Source organism: Orycteropus afer, unplaced genomic scaffold (assembly GCF_000298275.1).
Source record: "Orycteropus afer afer isolate SDZICR_OR568_19922 unplaced genomic scaffold, OryAfe1.0 scaffold00374, whole genome shotgun sequence".
Classification (NCBI taxonomy): Eukaryota; Metazoa; Chordata; class Mammalia; order Tubulidentata; family Orycteropodidae; genus Orycteropus; species Orycteropus afer.
In genome coordinates this window covers 1,153,441-1,177,227 of record NW_006921961.1, presented here as the reverse complement: position 1 = coordinate 1,177,227, position 23,787 = coordinate 1,153,441, and the positions used below count along the sequence as shown (strand labels likewise).

General features: G+C 38.0%; 1 protein-coding gene across 1 annotated transcript in view; it reads right to left on the bottom strand.

The window, feature by feature from the left end:
- Positions 1-23,787, bottom strand: part of DNAH7 (dynein axonemal heavy chain 7) — a gene marked incomplete at its 5' end in the record, with an annotated part of 302,031 nt that overhangs the window by 127,617 nt on the left and 150,627 nt on the right. The window contains 5 exons of the mRNA XM_007953149.2: positions 5,989-6,152; positions 7,400-7,585; positions 11,988-12,168; positions 17,688-18,034; positions 22,838-23,168. Coding sequence (XP_007951340.2) covers positions 5,989-6,152; positions 7,400-7,585; positions 11,988-12,168; positions 17,688-18,034; positions 22,838-23,168 — 1,209 coding nt within the window. The remainder of the gene's footprint in view (positions 1-5,988; positions 6,153-7,399; positions 7,586-11,987; positions 12,169-17,687; positions 18,035-22,837; positions 23,169-23,787) is intronic.

Sequence of the window (23,787 nt, the reverse complement as noted above, 5' to 3'; positions counted from 1 at the left end):
GGGTTTGAACTGTCAGCCTTCTGGTTAGCAGTCAAGTGCCTTAGGTACTAAGCCACCAGTAGTTCAGCCTGTCCACCCATCTATCTACCTGCATACCCATGTTTGCCTTCACTGACAATGCAGTGCTGTATATGCAAATGGGTTCATCTTTGTTATCTGCACTTCCCATGTACCTCTCTCTGTCTTCCTCTCCCTCAATGCCACCATGTTGATCACTCACATTTGGTACATTGCCCTTCTCTTCACCCAAATCAATGCTTATCTCTACCTGTCTAACAGTGTTCCCTCCCCTCCCCTCTGACCCCTGGTATCCAAAAAGAAAATTTCCTTCCATATATAAACCGTTACTTGACTTTTACAATAATAGACTAACACAATATTTGTCCTTCCATGATTGACTTATTTCACTCAACATAACATCCTCCAAGTTCATCCATGTTAGGTGGTGTTTTGCAGATTCTGCATTATTCTTTAGGGTTGCATAGTATTCCATTGTGTGTATGTACCAAAGTTTGGTTATCCATTCCTCAGTTGATGGACACCTAGACTGTTTCCAACTTTTTGTTATTGTAAATAGTGCTGTGATGAACATGGGTGTGCATATGTCTGTTTTTGTCATAGCTCTCACTTCTTTAGGATATATACCTAGTAATGGAATGGCTGGATCAAATGGTATTTCTATTTCCAACTTTTTAAGGAATCACCATACTGCTTTCCACAGTGGCTGTACCACAAATTGGTCAATTCTTGTGGGCTGAAATTGATTGGTCCATCAGGACAAAATAAAAGTAAAAGTAGGGCTTCTATACTTTCATAAGCCTCCCTTTTATCTCTGTGTCTAATGTGAATTTTCACATTAAACACTAACAAAGATGTTTGCATGTGTGATGGGGGTTTTATGTCAACTTGGCTGGATCACAATTCTGAGTGGTTTAAGCAGTTGTGATGTGGTTATTCCCATGATGATACCAAGATGTATATGCTTTGAGCAGCCAATCCATTGAAAGGGAGTTTCCCTAGGGGTATGGCCTGCTTCCAATATATGTATGGACATCCTGGGGAAAAGAGAGAACCTTCTGTGGCTCTGGATCCTGTTGTGCTGCCTACAACTGTCCATGAGGAAACCATCTACCATTCCCTGCCTGGTGATCTTGGAATCATCATCTGCTGAAGTCAACAGCCAGTATTCTGCCTGCCAACCTTAAGCACATCAGCCCCTGCAGCTGCGTGAGTTGGGAAAAGGCTCTAGTTCGACATTTGATCCAGGAACTTGGGACTTGCCAGCTTCTATAACTGTGTGAGCCATTTTCCTAACTTTTCTCTCTCTCTCTCTCTCTCTCTCTCTCTCTCTCTCTCTCTAAGCTTTACTGGTTTTACTTCTCTAGAGAACCAGCCTAACACATTTGGTACCAGGTGGGGTGCTGCTCTGACAGTTATTTAAAAGGTGGAAACAGGAGTGGAGGGCGTTCTTGATCCAAGACTCCAGCAGATAAACCTCAGCAGCAGCAGGGCCAAGAGACCAGCATGAGAAACCCCGGTAGCAGCAGAGCTGAGAGACTGGTACAAGAAACGGTAGTAGCAGAGCCGAGAGACCTGGCATTAGAGAGCAACAGCCTGACTAGCCCATGGAAGAGAAAACTGGATGCCACTGGTTAGGCAGCTTCCTGGCAAAGTGGGTTGCCTTCGAGCATTAATTGGTAGAAGAGACTAGCATGAGATGGAGTAGCAGGTTGGACAGCCCATGGAGCAAGAAAGCTAAGTGTCCTTTGGGCAGGAAGATTCCTGGCAGAGTGGGTTGCCCTCAGGCATTAATTGGCAGCAGCAGAGAGACCAAGGAAACTGAAAGCAGAGCTGCCTCAGCCTCAGGGTAGGGCCACGGCCTTTGGAGGTGGAATGACCATAACCCCCGAGGTTTCAAAGAGTCAGACCTTCACCAACTTGGTGTGATGCTGCTTGTTTATGTGAGTCAGTGGGATGGAGACATAGCCACTGCCCAAGAGTGGGCACCAGGGTTACCACGCCCAATAGGTAGAGGAACAGGGCCCACTAGGCCAAGGGGGTGAGGTCACCACTCAGAGGGACTGGGGGAATGGAGCCACCCAGTGAAGGAGATCTGTGCAGATGCTACCCAATGAAGATCTGTACAGGTGCCAAGTTGACAAGGGATGGAATTATGGTAATTAAATTTGTGTGTCAGCTTGGCTGGGCCTGGTTGAGTGGCTGGGCAGCTGGTGGTAGTTATTTCCCATGGTGAGATTGGTAACTAACTCCATGACAGAATCTTTGGAGCAGCTGAGTAGCTGCTTTAGGGATGTGGCCTGCTTCCAGTATATAAAAAACAACTTTGAGGAAGGTCTCTAGCTTTTTGGCATGCTTGAACTTGTAGCCAAGTTGTTGTTCAACAGCCTGGTAGAGCCATGCCCTCCCAATCTTTGGACTTCTTCTGAACTTGAATTAGTGGCCTGCCATGTTGTTTGGTGACATTAGGACTGTGCCTTTTTACTTGTCAACCTTTGGCTTGTCAGCCTCAGGAGCCAGCAGCAGTCTGTGTGAAGAAAAGCCTCCAGCTTCAGTGGGCTGGGGTCAGGAGGCAGGGCTGAAGCCCAAGGTCAAGGGGCTTTCACCTAGCCCCTAGAGACTGGCACTTTGAACTCAGACTTAAAGCCTCCAAAACTGTAAGAGAATAAGCTCCTGTTTGTTAAAGCCATCCCATTTGTGGTATTTCTGTTAGAGCGGCACTGGGTAACCAAAAAAGCATGGCACATACTTGTTAATTCAAGAAGAAGCTAGCTGCCATCTTGTACTTGTTATAAGACACTTAAACATCTGCTTTTAGAGACAAGCTAAAATCAAAACCAAACCTATTGGTATTGAGTTGATTCCAACTCATACCAGCCCAATCAGACAGAGTATAATTGCCCCATAGGGTTTCCAAAACTGAAATCTTTATGGAAGCAGACTGCTACATTTTTCTTCTGCAGAACAGCTGGGACTACGAACCACCAAAGTTTTGGTTAGCAGGCGAGTGCTTCAACCGCTGCACCTCTAGGGCTCCTTCAGAGACAAACTACTGCACAAATTTTCCATTTGTTTAGATTCTCTCTAGTTTATCTCTGTAGATTAATTTAGATGATCAAGAAGCAAATTCCAAAAAAAATCAAACTCACTGCCTTCAAGTCAGAGCCGACTCATAGCAACCCCTCCTTGGGTTTCCAAAGTGGTATCACTACGAAAGTAGATTGCCCAACCTTCCTTCCAAGGAGTGGCTTGTGGGTTTGAACCCCCTGCCTTCTGACTGGCAGTCAGATGCCTTAGGCACTACACTACCAGAGCTCCCACTACTTAATTCCAGTACCCACTATGGCTTGAATTTACTTGGATACACAATCAACAAAAGTAGAAGCAGCAGTCAAGAAAATAAATGTTGTATTGTGCTGGATAAATTTGCTGCAAAAGAGTTTTTTAAAGTGCTGAAGAGCAAAGATGTCACTTCGAAGACTAAGTTGCACCTAACTCATGCCATGGTATTTTTCAATCGCCTCACATGCATGTGAAAGCTGGACAATGAATAAAGAAGACCAAAGAAGAGCTGATGCCTTTAAATTATGGTGTTGGCAAGGAATGCTGAAAAGCCATGGACTGCCAGAAGAACGAACAGATCAGCCTTGGAAGAAGTGCAGCTGGAGTGCTCCTTGGAAGTGAGAATGGCCAGACTTTGTCTTGCCTACTTTGGTCATGTTGTCAGAAGGGATCATTCCCTGGAAAAGAATATCATGCTTGGTAAAGTGGAGGGTCAGAGAAAAAGGGGAAGGCTCTCAACAAGATGGTATGACATAGTGACTGCAATGGTGGTCTCAAGTATAGGAAAGATTGTGAGGATGGCGCAGGACTGGGTAGTGTTTCATTCTATTGTCCATCAAGTCACTATGAGTTGGAGCTGAGTCAACAGCACCTAATAATAACAACAACAAAAGTTATGTTGAAGACCTAACCCTCTCTGTTAACCTGTAAATATGACCCTTCTTGGAGATAGGGGTTTTATTTGTTGTTAATGAGGTCATACCAAAGTAAGGTGGGTTCTAAATCTAATCACTTCTAAGTGGTGTGTAATAAAATGAGAACGGACTGAGAGAAACATGCACGCAGGAAGAAGCACCACAGATGCATCTGTAAGCAGCAAAGGAGCTCCAAGGACTGCCAACAGTCAGCAGAATCTAAGAGAGAGATCACAGAAGAAATGGACACGGTGAGACCCTGATTTGACAATAGTGTCCCTGAGTTGACTTTTAGCTCTCAGAAGTGTTGGAAAATTAATATTTATCATTTAAAGATTTTGTCTAGATTCATGACATCTCTCCTTATGGCAGCACCAAGAAACTGAGATACTCCTGTAAAGGAGAACCCTGTGACCTTTGCCTCTCAATCCACATAATAATTAAAATTAGTTCCTGAAAAATGTTGTCTTAAGTACAATGTACTTAGGTAAAAAGGAAACTTCTTTTTTGCCATAGTTATCAGAAAGCTCGCCTTGTGCTTAGTTCAGGGACAATTGTCTCAGGTATCCAGTAGTAACTTCTTCAACTTCCCATCAGTGGTCTCTTTAGATTTTATCTTGCTTTATATTATAGTCAGATTGTACATGCTTCAAATCCTCATAGAAAAATGTAGTAAATAATGGTAAATAAACCCATAGGACAGGATAATTTATTGAGCAATAAAGAAATGTGTTCATTGGAGTTTTAATTTATAGAATAATTTTCATGCATTCAAATTACTAAAAAATTAAAGAATAACTAGACTTCACCTTCATGGTTAACTCTATTTTAAAAGTTCACGTGTCTCAACCATTTTTACCATGTTGTTGTCATTAGGTACCATTGAAGGGACTCCAACTCATAGGGACCCTATGGACAACACTGCCTGGTCCTGCACCATCCTCAAAACAGTTGCTCTGTTTGGACCCATCTTTGCAGCTACTGTGTCAACCCATCTTGATGAAGGTCATCTTCTTTTTTTGCTGACCCTCTACTTTACCAAGCATGATGTCTTTCTCCAGGGACTGGTCCCTCCCGATAACATGTCCAAAGTATGTGAGAAGTCTCGCCATCCTTGCTTCTAAGGAACATTCTGGCTGTACTTCTTCCAAGACAGATTTTTACCCTAATTACCATCATTGCTTTTCATCGTTAAGTACCAATCACTCTTCAGTAGGAAACTGTCTAACAACTAATCAAAACAATTCATGCCATACAGAGCTAAATATTTCCTACTGGATGTTACATCCATGATGTTTCTAACTTATAAAGCTCCCTGGAAGACTGGCCCAGTGATAAAAGGCCCATAGTAATATGAACTTGGAAATAACACAATTGATGACTGCCTTCATACTGGGGCATGCTGGCTCCCTGGCTTCTGGGAGGTGAGGTGAGTTCTGGAGAAGAGGGTGAGGCTGGGTAACTCTCCAGAATTCGCCCAGCCCAGTCTCTAGAGTATTCATCTACCAACCAGGAGAGTCCATAAATTGTGGCCACTGTCTTAAAAGCCCCAGTCAGCCCAGGATCCAGAAATATACCCATGTATTTTACTCTGGTACCACAGGAAAAAGATAGGATTTGGAAAAATCATCACATCACCAATAACAACTCAAAGCTGCACATTTCATTAACCTGAAATAATAAAACCCTGTATGTTATGGGAATGGAATTTTGAACTTCAGTTACTTATGGCAGAGTTATGCTCTACTTGCTAAAAATTGATTAAAATGTACGTGAAGGTGACCTTTTTTTTTTTTGGTTTATTACAGTCATCAATATTAAACTACTCCAATATTGATATAAGGAAGGGATTGTTCATATTTCACATAGTTAGTTAAGTAAAACTGTTTTAAATACTATAAAATGTTACTAGCTTTAATTGTTAAAAGATACAGAGAAATATGTTTAGTGATTATTTAATAAAAATCATTTGTGAGAAAAGCATTTTCCTTACATGATGATGATCCCATTATCAATAGAAAATGAGTCAGAAGGTAACCCTGCAATATTCCAAGCTCGAATTGTCACAGCTTCTCCTAGGGTGCCCATGAGAGAATAATCATCCGAACAGGGGATATCTCTTCCTTTGCACAGATTTGTCCATTCTTTGGTTTGATTCTTTAAAACACACAAAGGAAAATATAGAAATGAGATAGAGGTTCCCAAATGAATACTGTGTACACTCCTTGATTACATTTTATTCCTTGAGTCAACAATCCATTGTTGAAAGTCTACCTTAAAAATGATTTATGTTTATCAGATTTTCCTCAAATAAAACTATAATTTAGAAGATGAGACTTTGAATTCAAATTCAAATTAATTATACCCAGTTTTAAGATAAAATCTAGAGCACATAATAGTGAAATCAGAAGGAACAGCAACATCAATGACTCCTTGGGAAAAGTAGACACAGGCTAATATAGTGAGGTAAGGAAGGGATAAAATTGTGTTCAAGCCTTTATTTGAAATTTACTTTAAGCCTTTATAAAATGGAAATGGGGAGGGATGAAGAGGCAATGTGAACTGGGGGTGAGTGGAGGGTCGGGGGTAATAGTGAATTTATAGAAGGAGTTAGGAGTTTTGGTGTGACTAGCTAAACTGTGGTTTTGCCTTTGTCAGTAAAGCCAAGGTCTTAGTTCTAGATGTCAAGGCTCCCTTAAAATCACTGTATGGTGGTTTGGCTGGCAGCCCCAGTCTGGCAGAAGCAGGGTTGACAGCAGAGTCAGCATGGTGCAGTCTCTTGGAATGAGTCTGTCAGAGAGGGTTGGGCTAGGAGGAATGGTTCAAGGTATAGCTAGTCAAGATTGCACTTGGAGCAGGGCACAGCCAGTGCAGACACCCAGGGGTATGTTCTGAACCAGGACAGAAGGATAAGAATGGCCGCAGCTTCCTTCATAGTTCCAAATTACTGCAACCTGTTGTCATCAAGTTTGATTCTGCCTCACAGGGACCCTACAGGACAGAGTAGAACAGCCCCTAGAGTTTCCAAGGCTGTAAATCTTTATGGATGTAGACATATTTCTCCTGCAGAGTGGCTGGTAGTTTTGAACTGCTGACCTTTCAGTTAGCAGCCAAGTACTTAACTCTTGTGCCACCAGGGCTCCCTCCGATTTTATGATTAGGACTATCATTTCATATTACAATTTAAAGTAGAGCTTTTTTTCTAAACCTCATATTTTAAAAGAATATTTTATACAGAATTTTTTACTTACTGGACTGATTTATAAAACACCTAAAATAGACAATGAGAAATCATCTTAAAATGTTTTGTTCCTTATACCTATAAAACAAAAACCCTGTGACTGAATGTTGGCTGTGATTGGAGGGCCAGGAAGAGACCTTCGAGATGGAATATTATTCCTCACCTGTCTATAGTTAGATGTAAAGGCTCCTAGGTAAGCCACAACTCCTGAGGAGATGAGGATATCACCTGTCAAGTTGATATACAACTCGCCCAACTCCAGAGCGGTTTGGCTCCATCGTGTTTTCTCACCTCCAAGGCCTCCAATCAACTGCTCGGCTCTTTCCAGTTTTTTGCTGCACAAGTCAACCTAAAAAATAAAAAGACTTTATCAACATTCACAAGTATGATAAGTTTAATCTACAAGATTCTACCCTCAGAGATAATTTTTTAAATTACAAACTGTATCAGTTCTCTAGTACTACTATAGCAGACATACCACAAACGTGTGATTTTAATAAAGTTATTCTTACAGTTTAGGAGGCAAGAAGTCTGAGTTCAAAGTGCCAGCTCTAGGGGGTGGGTGAAGGCCCCTTGACCTTGGGCTTCAGCTCTGCCTCATGCTCCCAGCCCACTGGAGCTAGAGGCATCTCTTAACTCAGGCAGCTTCTGGCTGTGGAGGCTGACAACCCCACGGTCGACAAGTAAAACAGCACAGTCCTAAGATTATCAAGCAACGTGCTAGGCCACTAGTTCAAGTCCAGAATAGTGCCAAGATCAGCAGGCAACATGGCAGGCTGCTGAATGAAAACTTGGCTAAATGCAGGATCCAAGCCTGCCAAAAAACTTGAGACCTTTCTCAAATTTTCTCTTTATATACTGGAAACCCGACCACAGCAGCTACTTAGCTGCTTACAGCAGATTCCACCATGGAGTTGATTATCAGTCTCATTATGGGGAATAATTAGATCCAGCTGCCCAGCCACTCAAAACCAGGCCCAGCCAAGTTGACACGTAACTTTAGCACCACATAAACTTTTGTCTGGAATTTTTTTTTTTAATCTAGAAGAAAAATGCAACATATCTCATTATGAATACTGGAAAGCCCATGACATTTTAGAATAATTTTAATATATAAGTTATGTACCCAAACACAATTTAGGAAATTCATAATGGGTTTTCATATAATGGAAATAATAACTTTATTTTTTGTATAGTCTTAAAGCATGAGATTGAAAGTTAACTAATAAAGGACATTCTCTCTCAAATACAGGTGTTCTCTCTCCATTTTAAAGAATTTAGATGAATTTTATTTTAAATATTATATAAACATTTATTCTTCATTTAATTTATGGTTGATTTTAATGATCATTTTAAGGTTAAATGCTTAAAAATTTTAGTAATTTATGCTTATTTATAAAGCACAATTTTCAAGTCGGTAAATTACATCATTCTCTTTAGACACTTGCACTTAATCTTAAATTAGGACATTAGTCAGTAGCTGAGATCTCACTTTATGCATAAGATTGCCAACTAAATTTTATGATATGTAATTAGGCAATGTGATTTAAAAAATCATTATGAAGGTGACAAACTAAAGCCAATTAAATCCATGCAATGGCAATATTACAGCAGGGTACCTATATTATTTTGATTTGATTTTTAAGTTTTACAACATTATTATTTCTGGAAGAAGACAAAATTAAATAAAGTGTATCTTGAGGTTCAAAATGAAATATTTATGGAAAAGACAAAATTAAATAATTGAAAAATGCAGAGGCATTTAGATTATTTTGGAAAAAGAATCTGACTTATTCCTATGACTGTCAATATTTATGTCAAATGTTTTTAGATTAAAAGACATAAAATACTATATTAGTCTATCTAAATATGTTTATAAGAGAAACATATGTAACAGGTTATATTTTTGATACTTCCTAAATTTAGAAGTTTTCTCTTTTAATTTCCTCTAAGTATCTTTGTCTTCCAAGTTTCTTTCTTCATCCGTTCTTCTTTCAACAGTGTTTAACTATAAATTGAATCAGGTCTTAGACTATGATAAAGTTATCACCAGAAACTACTAAGTAAAAATATTTAAATAAACTTTTTCCTCCAAAAGCATATTTTTAGCACACACACACACACACACACACACATTTTGTCCTGAGCAACTGCCCACTCACCTATTGGTTACATAATTTAAAACAGATCCTTCAGAAATTATGCTCGTATGACATTTCTAAAGATTAGTGCAATGGTCACATGTCTGCGCACAGATCCTACTGAAAGAGGCAGTCTGGTATCATGGGGAAGAAGGCATCATTAGAGTCAAACTGCCTGGGTTCAGATCTTAGCCCTAACACTTAATAAGCTGGGTTGACCACAGACAGGCTGCTTAGCCTTTCTTTGTTGTTAGCGGACACTGAGTTGGACCCTAATTCAGGGCGACAGGAACAGGCTGTTGTGATCCAGAAGGCTTTTATCAGCAGATTTTCAGAAGCAGATCACCAGGCCTCTCCTCCTGGTCTTAGTCCAGAAGTGCAGCATCACAGGCACACACAAGCTTCCACAGAGAGATGAGTGGGGCTACACTCAAGGTGCACTGGTTAGGAGCTGAACCCGGCTCTCCTGCACGGAAGGCAAGAATGATGCCACCACACCACCACTGCCCTCTTCTTTAGATCCCTCAAGATGGTACAAAAGATTCCCTTCTTCAGAAGGCTGTTGTGAGTGTGATATAATATATAATGTCCTTAGAACAATAATGTCTTACGTAAAGTACTCACTCAATAGATGTTGACTTGTTATATTCTGAATTTTTTCTTTTCTGGAACATAATCAGGCTTTAGCAGTTAATTTGCACAGGTGGCATCATTGTACAAGTTAGAACAATGTTTTTTGTCTTAAAAAAAATTTCAGTGGATATGGCATGGTTCTGGGTATTGAGTTCTAATCTTACTTTGCCATTAACACTTTTTTTTTCATTGTTCATTTCTAAATTTCTCCATCATCCTTAACAGAAGCTCAACATCACCTAAATAATGAGTCCCTTTTTCCCTCCTGCCTGCCCCTGGTAACCACTAATAAACTTTGATCTCAGTAGACTTTTCTATTCTACATTTCATATAAGTGGGATCATACATATTTATCTTTTTGTGACTGACTTATTTCACTGTGCTGTTTCCAGGTTTCACCCATGTTGTACCATGCAGCAGGACCTCATTTCTCTTTTATGACTGAGTAACATTCCATTATATGTATGCACCATATTTCATGTATCCATTCATCTATTAATGGCTATTCAATCTAGTGCCACCTTTTGGCTATTGTAAATAGTGCTGCAATGAACACTGCTGCACAATTACTGGTTTATATTTCTGCTTTCAATTCTATTGGATATACAATTAAGAGTTGAATTGCTAGATCTTACGTTAACTATGTTTAAATTTTTGAGGAACTGCTTAACTGTTTCCACAGTTTTACCATTTCTTCATTCCTTTTTACATTGAATAGTCTTCTACTGTGGATTCACCACAATTTGTTTATCCATTCATCAGCTGATGGACTTTGGTTTGTTTCCACATGTTGTGAACAGTGCTGCTATGAACATTCCTGTATGAGAATTTGTTTATGCCCCTATTTTCAGCTCTCTTGGATATATACTTAGGAGTGGAATTGCTGGATCATATGGTAATTCTATGGTTAATGTTTTGAGGAAACTCTGAACTATTTTCTACAATGGATAACAGTGTAGTGCCTCTGTCATCAACTCTTTCTTGTACCACCTAGGCTAATTAACACCTTGCTTCTTCATTTCCACATTTATAAGATGAAGCATTATTTAAACAATCTAGCTCAATAGTCTAGGAGCTTTGGTAGCATAGTGCCTAAGGCACTTGACTGCTAACCAGAAGGCTAGCAGTTCAAACCCACCACCAGCCACTCCTCGGAAGGAAGGTTGGGCAATCCTACTTCTATAGTGATACCGCCTCGGAAACCCAAGGAGGAGTTGCTACGAATGGGGGCCGAATCGACGGTACATAACAACAACAATAGCTCAATAGTCTACTAATGTAAGGTAGAGATTTACAAATTTTTTTTTGAAAGGGTCAGAAAGTAAATATTTTAAGCTTTGTGGACCAGGAGGGAAAATCAAGAATATTGTGTACACACTTGTTGCTGTTGTTATGTGCCATCGAGTCGGCCCCAACTCATAGCCACCCCTCCTCGGGTTTCCGAGGTGGTATCACTACGGAAGTAGATTGCCCAGCTTTCCTTGCAAGGAGTGGCTGCTGGGTTTGAACCACCAGCCTTCTGGTTAGCAGTCAAGTGCCTAGGCACTACTCTACCACAGCTCCCATGTTCATACTTATCACCCAGAAGTGCCTCAGAAGAAAGGCCTGCTGATCTGTTTCTGTTCAGATTACAACCAAGAAAAAGCCTTCGGAGCAGCTGTACTCCATAACACTTGATCACCGAGTTGAAATCAACTCTACAGCAACGGGTTTGGTTTTTGGTTTGGTATATAATCATTTGAAATGTAATTGTTTAAAAATGTCAAAACCATTCTTAAATCATGGGTCATACAAAAAACAGGCAAACAAAAATTCCTAACTTGTGGGCCAAGCAAAAACACTTTTGACTTGCGGGCTGTAGCTTGTCAAACTCTGAGTTAGGGGAGAAAACTGTTGGTGTGTTATATATGTACTACCACAAACATCATTCTTATTTCCAATAATTGAGAAGGTACCTTTGTCTCTATCATTACATACCTGGTTTTCCAAGTCAGCCTTCTTCTGTTTATTTAATTCCAGTGTGTCCTGAAGCTTGGCTAGCTTGTCCTGTACTTCCTGAAGGGCTGCCTGTTTCTTTTTAAGACCATCCATGGCGATTTTAAGCTCTCCTTCAGCTGCAGCCAGTTTTATCTTTTTGGGAGCTACTATTTTTGCCACTCTACAGAAAGTAAAATTGGTAAATTAAATATTCACTTAATATTCCAGTGCACTTTCTATCACTGAATTTACTTTTCTAATATCCTTTCTCTGACTTAAAGCACCTCATGTAAAATCCACATTGATTTCTCTATCCTTTATTTCACCTAAGGATCAGTCAGTCTAACTTGATCTCAACATATAAGAAAAGACTGAAGTACTGTTGTTAGGTGGTGTTGAGTCAGATCTGACTCCTAGTGACCCTACGCACAATAAAATAAAACAATGCCCAGTCCTGTGCCGTCCTCACAGTTGTTGCCATACTTGAGCCCATAATCACAGCCACTGTGTCAATCCATCTCATTGAGGGTCTTTCCCTTTTTCACTTTACCAAGCATGGTATCCTTTTCCAGGGACTGGTTCATCCTGATAACATGTCCAAAATATGAGAAATGAAGTCTGGCCATTCTCACTTCTGAGGAGCATTCTGGCTGTAGTTCTTCCAAGCCTGATTTGTTCATTCTTCTGGCAGTCCATGGTATTTTCACTATTCCTCACCAACACAAATACAAATACTATTTTCAAGTAAATATATATATATTTAACTAAAATAAAATATTCGATTGTTGTCAGGGTAAATTTTAGTGATTTTCCCAAAGGAGAATAGGAACCTCCTGCAGAATATCACAATGTTAGAAACTAGCCTCACTGGTTATGGAATAATTGTAATGAGCAGAAGGTGAGATATTTTATCTTTGTCATTTTTCTTTTTCATTAATCCCAGAACATACCTTTAGCTAAAACCAGTCATCTTACAAATAGATATGTTGTTAATAAACAGGACCATGTAGGGAAAAGAATGGATGTCAGTTTTCCTCCTACAATCTGCAGCCATCACTTGTCTGTCAGTTTGTCGTTCTGCACTGGCTTGCGTGTTGCTGTGATGCTGGAGGCTGTGCTACTGGTATTTCAATAGCAGTAGTATCACCCATGGTGGACAGCTTTCAGCAGAGCTTGCAGACTAAGACAGACTAGGAAGGAGGAGCTAGTGATCTACTTCTGAAAAAATAGGCAGTGAAAGCTTTATGAATAATAGTAGTAGAACAATGCCTGATACAGGGCCAGACGATGAGCCCACAGGTTGGGTGGCACTTAAAACATGAGGGGGGAGGAGCTTCCTGTTAAAGTGGAGTCAACCTTAATGAAGTGGACGGAGTAAAGCTTTCAGGACCTTCATTTGCTGATGTGGCATAACATAAAATGAGAATAAACAGCTACAGATATCCATTAATAATCAGAACATGGAATATGCAAAGTGTGAATGCAGGAAAACTGCAGAAGTCAAAAATGAAAGAGAACACATTAAGATTGATATCCTTGGTATTAATGAGCTGAAATGGACTGGTCATGGCCATTTTGAATCAGACAATCACACTCATTGTCAAAAAGAACATTTCAAGATCTGTCCTGAAGTACAACACTGTCAGTGATAGGATAATATTCATATGCCTACAAGGAAGAAGAGTTAATGAGGCTATTACTCAAATTTATACACCAACTATTGATGCCAAAAAGAGTCTGGTGGTGCAGTGCCTAAGGCATTTGACTGCTGTCCACAAGGTTGGTGGTTCAAACTCACCAACCACTCCATGGAAAGAAGACAGGGCAATCTAGTTCTATAAAAATTTACCACCTTGGAAACCCAAAGGGGATTGTTATGAGTTGGAATTGACTCAGCTGCAGTGAGTTTGGGTTTCTTTTTTTGGTTTACTGATGTCAAAGATGAAGAAATTGAAATTTTTTACCAACTTCTGCAGTCTGACATTGATCAAACATGCAATCAAGATGCATTAATAACTACTGGTAATTGGAATGCAAAAGCCAGAAACAAAGAAGTAGTTGGAAAATATAGCCTTGATGATAGAAATGATGCCAGAGTTCACCTGATGGAATTTTTCAAGAGCGATGATTTATTCACTGGAAATATCTTTCTTCAACAACATAAATGGTGACTATACATGTGGACCTCGCCAGATGAAAAACACAGGAATCAAACTTACTACATCTATGGAAAGATGATGGAAAAGTTCAAAATCATCAGTCAGAACAAAGTTGGGGCCTGACTGAATCAATTGCTCACATGCAAGTTTAATTTGAAGCTTAAGAAAATTAAAAGAAGTCCACAGGGGCCAAAATACAATCTTGACTCTATCTTACCTTAATTTAGACATCATTGCAAGAACATATTTGACACAATGAACACTAATAACTGAAGATCACATGAGTTGTGGGATGACATCAAGAACATCATACATGAAGAAAACAAAAAGGTCATTAAAAAGTAGAAAAGAAAGAAAAGACCAAAAGGAATGTCTGAAGAGACTCTGAAACTTGCTCTTGAATGTAGAGTACTCAAAAAACTCTCACTGCCATTGAGTCGGATCTGACTCATAGTGACTCTTCCTTGGGTTTCCGAGGCTGTGTCTCTATGGAAATAGATTGCCCAATCTTCCTTCCGAGGAGTGGCTGGTGAGTTTGAACCGCCAGCCTTCTGGTTAGTAGTCAAATGCCTTAGGCACTATGCAAGAAACAATGAAGTAAAAGAGCTGAACAGAAACTTTCAAAGAGGGAACCAAGAAGACAAAGTATTATAATGAAACATGTGAAGACCTGGAGTTAGAAAACCGAAAAGGAAGAACATTCTTGGTATTTCTCAAGCTGTAAGAACTGAAGAAAAAATTCAACCTTTGAGTTGCAATATTGAAGGATTCTAGGAGCAAAATACTGAATGACACAGAAAGCATCAAAAGAAGATGGAAGGAATACACAGAGTCACTGTACCAAAAAAAACTTGTTGATGTTCAACCACTTCAGGAGGTAGCATATGATCAGGAACTAATGGTATTGAAGGAAGAAATCCAAGCTGCACTGAAGGCATTGGCTAAAAATAAGGCTCCAGGAATCAACAGAACACCGATTGAAATGTTTCAATAAATGGATGCAACATTGGAAATATTCACTAACCTGTGCCAAGAAAATTGGAAGATAGTTAGCATCTGGGCAACTGACTGGAAGAGATCCATATCTGTGACCATTGCAAAGACAGGTGATCCAACCAAATGCAGAAACTATCAGACTGTATCATTAGTTTCACATGCAAGTACAATTTTGCTGAAGTTAATTCAAAAAATGGCCACAGTACATCGACAAGGAACTGTCAGATATTCAAGCTGGATTCAGAAGAGGATATGGAACGAGGGATATCGTTGGTGATAGCAGACGGATTTTGGCTAAAAGCAGAGGATACTAGAAATATGTTTACTTGTATTTTATTAACTACACAAAGGCATTCAACTTGGTGGATCATAACAAATTTTGGATGACATTTCAAAGAATGAGAATTCTAGCACACTTAACAGTGTCATGAGAAACCTGTGCATAGATCAAGAGGCTCCTGTTCGAACAGAACAAGGAGATACTGCATGGCTTAAAATCAGGAAAGGTGTGTGTCAGGTCTGTATCCTATCACTATATGTACTCAATCTGTATGCTGAGCAAATAATCCAAGAAGATGCACTATGTGAAGATCATGGCTTCAGGATTGGAGAGAGACTCATTAACAACTTGTGATATACAGATAATGCAGTCTTGCTTGCTGAAAATAAAAAGGACTTAAAGTCATTTACTGATGAAATCGAAGACTACAGTTTTCAGTATGGATTACATTGCAACAAAAAGAAAACAAAAATTCTCACAATTGGACCAATAAGCAACATAAAGATGAATACAGAAATGATTGAAGTTATCAAGGCTTTCATTTTATTTGGATCCCCATCAATGCCCATGAAAGCAGCAGTCAAGAAATCAAAGGACGTACTGCATTGAGCAAATGTGCTACAAAAGACCTCTTCAAAGTATTAAGAAAGCAAAGGTGTCACTTTGAGGACTGAAGTGCCTAACCCAAGCCACGGGATTTTCAATTGCCTCAAATGCATATGAAAGCTGGACAATGAATAAGGAAGACCAAAAAAGAACTGATGAATTTGAATTACAGTATTGGCAAAGAATAGTGAATATTCCATGGACTGTTGGAAGAATGAACAAATCGGTCTTGGAAATACAGCCAGAATGCTCATTAGAAGCAAGGACAGAGAGATTTCATCTGATGTACTTTGGACATGTTACCAGGAGGGATTGTGCTTGATAGAGGGTCAGTGAAAAAGAGGAAGACCCTGAAGGAGACAGATTAAGACAAAGGCTGCAACAACAGGCTCAAGCATAGCAATGATTGTGTAAGTAGTGCAGGATTGGACAGTGTTTCATTCCATTTTACACAGGATGGCTATGAATTGGAATCAACTCAAATGCAAATGACAACATCATAATAAATACTATTTAGAAAATTAAGTCAGTTATGTTACTCTTTCTAAACAAAAGATAAAATATTAAATTAAAATTTACCATCAAAATATTATGCTATGGTCTCAAACACACACTATAAAAATGTACTATGTATGTGCAATGACTCAAATTGGGTTTGAGTTTCAAAAACATCCTGTAATGATTGCTTTGTGAAGAGACAACTAGCACTTTTTATCCATTTTTTGATGCAAATTGTTCTCACATAATCATCAAAAAAGGCTATCTTACAAATAATATATATTATGCCAGTGTTTTTCACAGCATGGTCTAAGAATTGTTGGGAATCCACAAGGTACTTTTTTCTTTTTCAATTTTATTATTATTTGGGTTTCCATTCAAGGGGCCCATGAGATCCTCCCTTGTCCAACTAAATATCTGTGTGAGACAGGATTTCCTTCATATACTTTCATCAGAACAACCTGTCACAACAGATTGAATCAAGAAGTAGAATCCAACTGTCTTCAATTAAACCAATTAAAGAGATTTGCAAAAATATAAAACAGTGCCACACTGTCATGAAGAAGCTTTTTTTTTAATTATTCAATGTAAATTATTTTAATATGGTAAAACCTGTGAAAGCCAGAACGTATATAAGGCAGAAACCTGTCAGAGAAGGAAAACTCAAATATTTTCCCTAATAGAGAACAATAGAAATGTGGTAAGACTGCACCCTGTCAAAAGCAAAAAACCTGCATGCCCTGGAAAAACAAGGCAGTCCTGTAGAGTTCTGGGTCTCACAGGTTTCACTTTTCAATTATTTATATAAACTTGTAATATTTTCATTGTTATTTTCAAATAACAATTAATGATTAAAATTATTTTAAAGTTATTTAAAAATTTGTTTTCATTTATAATATGGTAAATAATGAAAGCTCTTTGAGGTTTCCATTATTTTTAAGAGTATAAAGGATTCTTGAGTCCAAGATGTTTAAGAACTGTTATATTATACTATATTAACTGATATAATTTGCCTTCAATAAAGATGTAAACTCATAGCAGGTGTTACTCATGATTTTCTGAGACACCTCTTACATACATAGTTTTTAAGTTTCATACTGTCTTGATGACCAAATGAGAAAATAGAACATATCAGTAAGTTGTCTTTTTATCAGGACTTACTTATCATAAGAATCCATTGCTATGACCCATTTGCACAGACCTTCTGCAGCTGTGGAGGCATTTCTAATCTTTTCTGGAACAAAATCTGGATTTGGAATGTAGTTTTTTCTTATGATATTCATATATGCTACAGGAATATTATCCTTGTCATATTCATGAAGTGATTGTAGAAATCTAATGTCACCCAAAAGTCTCTTAGCTGGACCCCAGAAATCTTCTATTTTTTTTCCGGAGCCTGTTGAGTCAGGGATTTTGTCAGCTTTGATGCCTTTCAAGATGCATATAGCTTCCATCACAAGCTTGACACCAGCAGGAGGACTCTTCATGGATTTTACCACTGTGATGTCCTTGAAATAACAACATTGTTAAAGATGAAATGTTTGTTAATTGTAGTTGGTTCCTATTTTCAGATTAAGCCTTAGCATAGTGAAAGTTACTCTGTTCATTGAGTAGAAAGGATGACAATGGTAGAATTGTTTAAAAAACTTGTCAGTAGTTTTTTCCAAGACGGAAAAGTTAAAAACTAAAAAGAATAATAGGAAAATATGTTAGGTGCTTGAAGTCTATTTCCAAAACACATCAAAGAGAGATTTGGATGTCACAAAGTAGAGTTTTCTACCTTGTTCAAAATCATGAAATCAAAAATTCCAGTAAGATGGAGAAATAGGCAGAGAAGCAACACAGGCCCTCTTCAACAAAGAAAAGAAAAATCAATTGACAGATACAGAAGATAATCCTGGAGCCCTGATCTTTGAAAGAAAATATACACAAATGGATTAGGCACCAACTAGTGGAAAAACCTGAATGAAAACAGTGAGTACAGAGACAGTCAGAGCTGCAGACTGTCAGCTACTCTGACGGGTCCAACAACCTGAATATTTCCTAGTGGTGCTGGGACCTGAGAATCGACCTAAAGATCAGCCCTGGTCAACAAAGGCTGCAGGGATGACTGCACTGGTGGCCTATGACTAGGAAGGGAAACAGCAAGGAGGGGGACAACCTGAAGTGCTGACTTTCTGCTGTCTGGAGGGTGCAGCCATTTTGATTGTTTACAAGCGGTGGCCATTTTAGATATTTAAAGTAACTGAGGGCACAGCCATTTTGAATCTTTACAAGTACCAACCATTTTAGATTTTAAAGTGATAGCATCCTCATTCAGATTCCAGGAAACTCAGAATAGGCTCTGTTTGGCAAGGTCAGCAGGGACATATGAGAGACTGACAACAGGAAAGGAGACAGGTGGTGAGTATATAAGTGCTGCCCACTAGCAAACAGAGGAGCACAGCACAGTACCCTGCTTGCCTAGATAACATACAAATAAAACACAGAAAATGAAAATTGTGGTCAAGTCACTCCAACATACAATTACCAATTAAATATAAACACAAAAACGTCACAATACTTTGGACACAACAGAGCATGACAGTCCACACAAAGAAGCAAGTTAAAGCAGGAGAAACAAGGGACCAGGATATAGACCCAAAACACATCCCTGAGGAAGGGAACTCCCTGATAAGGAATTTGTAAGAATTATATTTTGGTACCTTCAACAAATTGAGAGACAGTTCAAGGAAAACACAGAGAAAACCCTAGAACAATTTTGAAAGACAATACAAGAAAAAATGACAAAATAAATGAAAAATTAGAAACGATGCAAAATCTACACACAAAAATCCAGAAGTTTAATACTTAATTTTCAGAAATAGATAAGACATTGAATGGCCAAAGGAACAGAACTGAATCAATGGAAGACAGAATTAGGGAAATGGAAGGCAAATACTCTGGTAGCATAGTGCCTAAGGCACTTGACTGCTAACCAGAAGGCTGGCGGTTCAAACCCACCAGCCACTCCTCGGAAGGAAGATGGGGCAATCTACTTCCATGGTGATACTGCCTCGGAAACCCAAAGAGGGGTCACTATGAGTTGGGTCCAACTCGACGGTATATAACAACAACAACCTGAACACTTCTTTGGAAAGGGATCAATTAGAAAAAAGAGCAATACAAAATGAAGAAAGCTTAGGTTCATGTGGGATACCAACAAAAGGAATAACCTATGTGTAACCAGAATTCCAGAACAGGAAGACACAAATAAAACCACAGAGAAAATTGTCGAAGATTTGTTGGAAGATAATTTTTCTGGTATGATGAAAGATGAGAATATATCCATTCAGGAAGTCCAACAAACTCAACCAGGATAGACCCCAAAAGAAAATCACCAAGACATATAATCATCAAACTTACCAAAACCAAAGAGAAAGAAAGAATCATGAGAGCAGCACAGAAAAAAACGAAAAGTTAACTACAAGGGGCAACCAATAAGACTCAGCTGGGATTTCTCAACAGAAACCATGCAAGTGAGAAGACAATGGGATGGTATATATAAAATCCTGAAAGAGAAAAATTTCCAACCAAGAATTACGTACCCAGCAAAATTGTCTCTCAAATATGACGGTGAAATCAAGACATTTCCAGATAAGCAGAAATTAAGGGAATTTGTTAAAACCAGATCAATCTTACAAGAGATGCTAAAGGGTGCCCTTTGGACAGAAACGCAACAACAGCCAAAAACTGACCACTAACACACATGATGACATAACCCAGAAACCAATACAACTATGGAAGTATTCAAAGTAAATAAGCCTACAAGATTGTAAACAGGGAACCAGGGACATCAATTGACAAATGAGGACAACTACAAACCAAAAAGAGGGGGCAAAAACTGTGTCATTACAGAACTTCTAGATGGTAGGGAAGTCAAGACAACTACAAGATTGAATGGACTGTTCTAAACTTGGGAAGAAAAGTATAAATCACAGGATAACCTCAAAGGAAAATGATAAACCTTCACATCAAAAAAGAGGACCAGCATAAATATTCAGCAAATACTAAAACACTAGCAACTACGGAAGTGATAACATGATTCATAAACAAAAAGAGCTCAGCATAGAAAATTATATGGAACAAAGAAATTGACACCACGAAAAAAACACGTAATTGATATTTGCCAATAATTACATATCTGGCAAGGTACTTATAGTTTATTACTATAAACTAAGTTTATAGCGGAAGAGTGGATGACCAAACTATGGTATTTACACACAATGGAATGCTATGCAGCACTAAAGAATAATGTAGTCTGTGAACACCACATAATATGGATGAACTTGGAGGACATTATGCTAAGTGAAATAAGTCATTCACAGAAGGACAAATATAGTATTAGTTTGTTGTTGTGGAGGGTCAAGGAAAGGTTTATATATGGAGGGAAACTTTGTCGATTGCCAGGGGTGGTAGGGGCAGGGAGGGAACACTGCAAAAAACAACAACAACAACAACAACAAAAAAAACCCACATTGACCTATGTCACTTTAGTTTTGTGTATTTGACTGTACATAAATTATATTTCAATAAAATGCATTTTTAAAAATTGTAAAATAGATGCTCAATGCAAACATTAGAAAATATAGGGAAAAAAACTGTGTGTATAAAAGCCTCATATAATTCTACTATATACAGTTAACTACTGCAACCACTTTCACTTATATTCTAAAATTTTTTTTCTGTGTGTATATGCTACAAACTAGTGTATATGCTATATTTTAAGCAATGAAATCATATTATACATAATAGGCATGCTCTATTCCAGTAAGAATATATAGTGAACCTCTTTCCATGCTAGTGAACTTATTTTACTGCTTTTAATCTCTGCATAGTTCTCCAATGTAAAGATACACACCATAATTCTAATTTTTTCCTTATTTATCACTGTAACAAGAACTGAAATGTTGAATTAAAGCCTTTATATCTTTTACTTTTAAAACTTTTAGCATATACTGACAAACTCTTCTCCAGAAAGTATATAAGGGTGCCTGTTAACTAGACTCTTTGGAGCACTAGTAGGCATTCTATAAGCAAAAGAATTCTTGTTTAAATTTGTGTATCTTTAAATACAAGTGAGATAGCATATTTATTTATATTTACTATTTGATTTTCTCTTTTGTGTATTTTCTTTTTATATCACTTACTATTCTAATATTAGAGTTATATTTTCTTATTGATTTGTAAGAGCTAGTTACGTAGAAGGTATATTAACTCTTTGTTTATGCTATGTTTCAAATATTTCCCCCCATATTTCTAAAATTCTGTAAATTATGTTTCATACAGTATTTCTAGCAAACACAATTTGTAGATTTTTTAGGCATCAAAATGAATCACTCTTTAATAATATTTTGATTTATTATGAAAAATATAATAGCATAGAGAGAGCATATATATTATGATGAAATTGCTTAGTGGTTTTCTTTCTGATTTCTCTCATATGTAGGAAGTCCTTTTCAACTCTAAGATTATAAACATTTTGGCCTATATTTTCCACAATTTTATAATAATATAACTATATCCATTGTAAATCAGTCCAAAATCTGTTTTGAAGTAAGGTATAAGGAAAAGATCTAACATTTTCCCCTTTACCCCACCCCAAACATTTAAAAAATCCACTCCTATTTTCCTTAATTGAAATCATCCCCTTTCATACTCTAACTTCTAATACCACACTACATCAATCAAAGAATGTACTATAAAAATTTATGTTTGTAAGACATCCTGTTATTTTATACATCACCAAGAAAAACACAAAGCTGACAAATGTTGACACAGTACCTTATGACAACCACTGTAAGCCATAACCCAATTACAGAGGTATTTAAATATGAAAAGGTGAATCTTAGAATCAACAAAATAGATATTTGGGTCTTATTCCTCTATGAGTGTAGAGCAAAATTCTTGTAATTAAGTCTTGTTTTACGATAGACTATAACATCTGACAGCTTTCTTCATTTTCAAAATTGTCTTAGTCATGCTTATACATTTCTTTTTTCAGATGAATTTGGGTGCCACTCCTGGGAAGGAAGGTTGGGCAATCTACTTCCATAGTGATACTACCTCGGAAACCAAAGGAAGGGTCACTATGAGTCAGGTCTGACTCCACGGTAATGGTTGCGTTTGCATTTTGCATTTTTGGACAATTTTAACTGCATTAAATATGGAGACTAATTTGGAGAGACAAACTAGATGGTCGCATAAAATGTGAAGTGATTTCTTCGGTTTTGATGACATGTTTCCTACTAACCGTATGGCTGTGCACTTACCTGTGCAGTAAGAGTATCAAGGGCAGCGAGGGCTGACTCTAATATTGGCAAGGCCCCTGCCAGATCAGCGTCACATTCATCTTTGATGGCCTTGGCAGCCATAGCTTGTTCATTTGCTATTGTTTCATCAGCTTTCACTATTTTTTCAGTTTTGGCAACTTCTATTGACTCCCTCTCAATGATGATCATCATTTCATCAACCTCTTTGCTAGCAACTTTTAATTGAGGATGCAGAGCCTCTAACTCAAGTTGCATTGTGGCTACTTGAGATGAAGCAGAATCCAGTTTATCCAAACCTACTTCATACCTTTTCTTCATTTTCATTACCTCACTGAAAGCAAACAGATAAACCAAGATCAGGCTTGAGGATTTGTATTCTTCAAGGAAAAAATGCTTTGTCTTATTGGTATCATAATTATACCTAGAAGAATGATCTATTTTGTTTTACTAAAATTGTCCAACCATTACATCACCTCTTTAATTAATTTCCATCCCCATTAGTTTTAAAAATTAAGTGTCCTTGAGCTTTCCAGCTTTTTCAAGGCATAACTGATGAGGTGTTCTAAGAGATTTTCACACATAAGAAGAATTTGTCAAAAAATATGAACTCTAGAACACTGGACTAACACTGACGTGGTTAAGAGCAGAGAGCATGTCTTGTTCATTTTTGCATTTCCAGTACCCTGCTGGAATATCTAGTCCCATGATGGAAATTCAAAAGAATAAATATATTAGGTATAAGGCAAGCGGCTTCCTGCATCGAAAGGAATGATGCACCTCTAAACTTAGTTACTTGGAGAAGTTTTTTTTACAATGATACTATTGTTCCTTAAGTTATTTTTATAATCACTTCTTTTAAATAGACGTCAGTATCTAAAATATATTATTTTGAATGCTATCAAAGGTGGCCAAGGGTATTAAAAATTTTGAAATAGAAATTTTTTATTAAG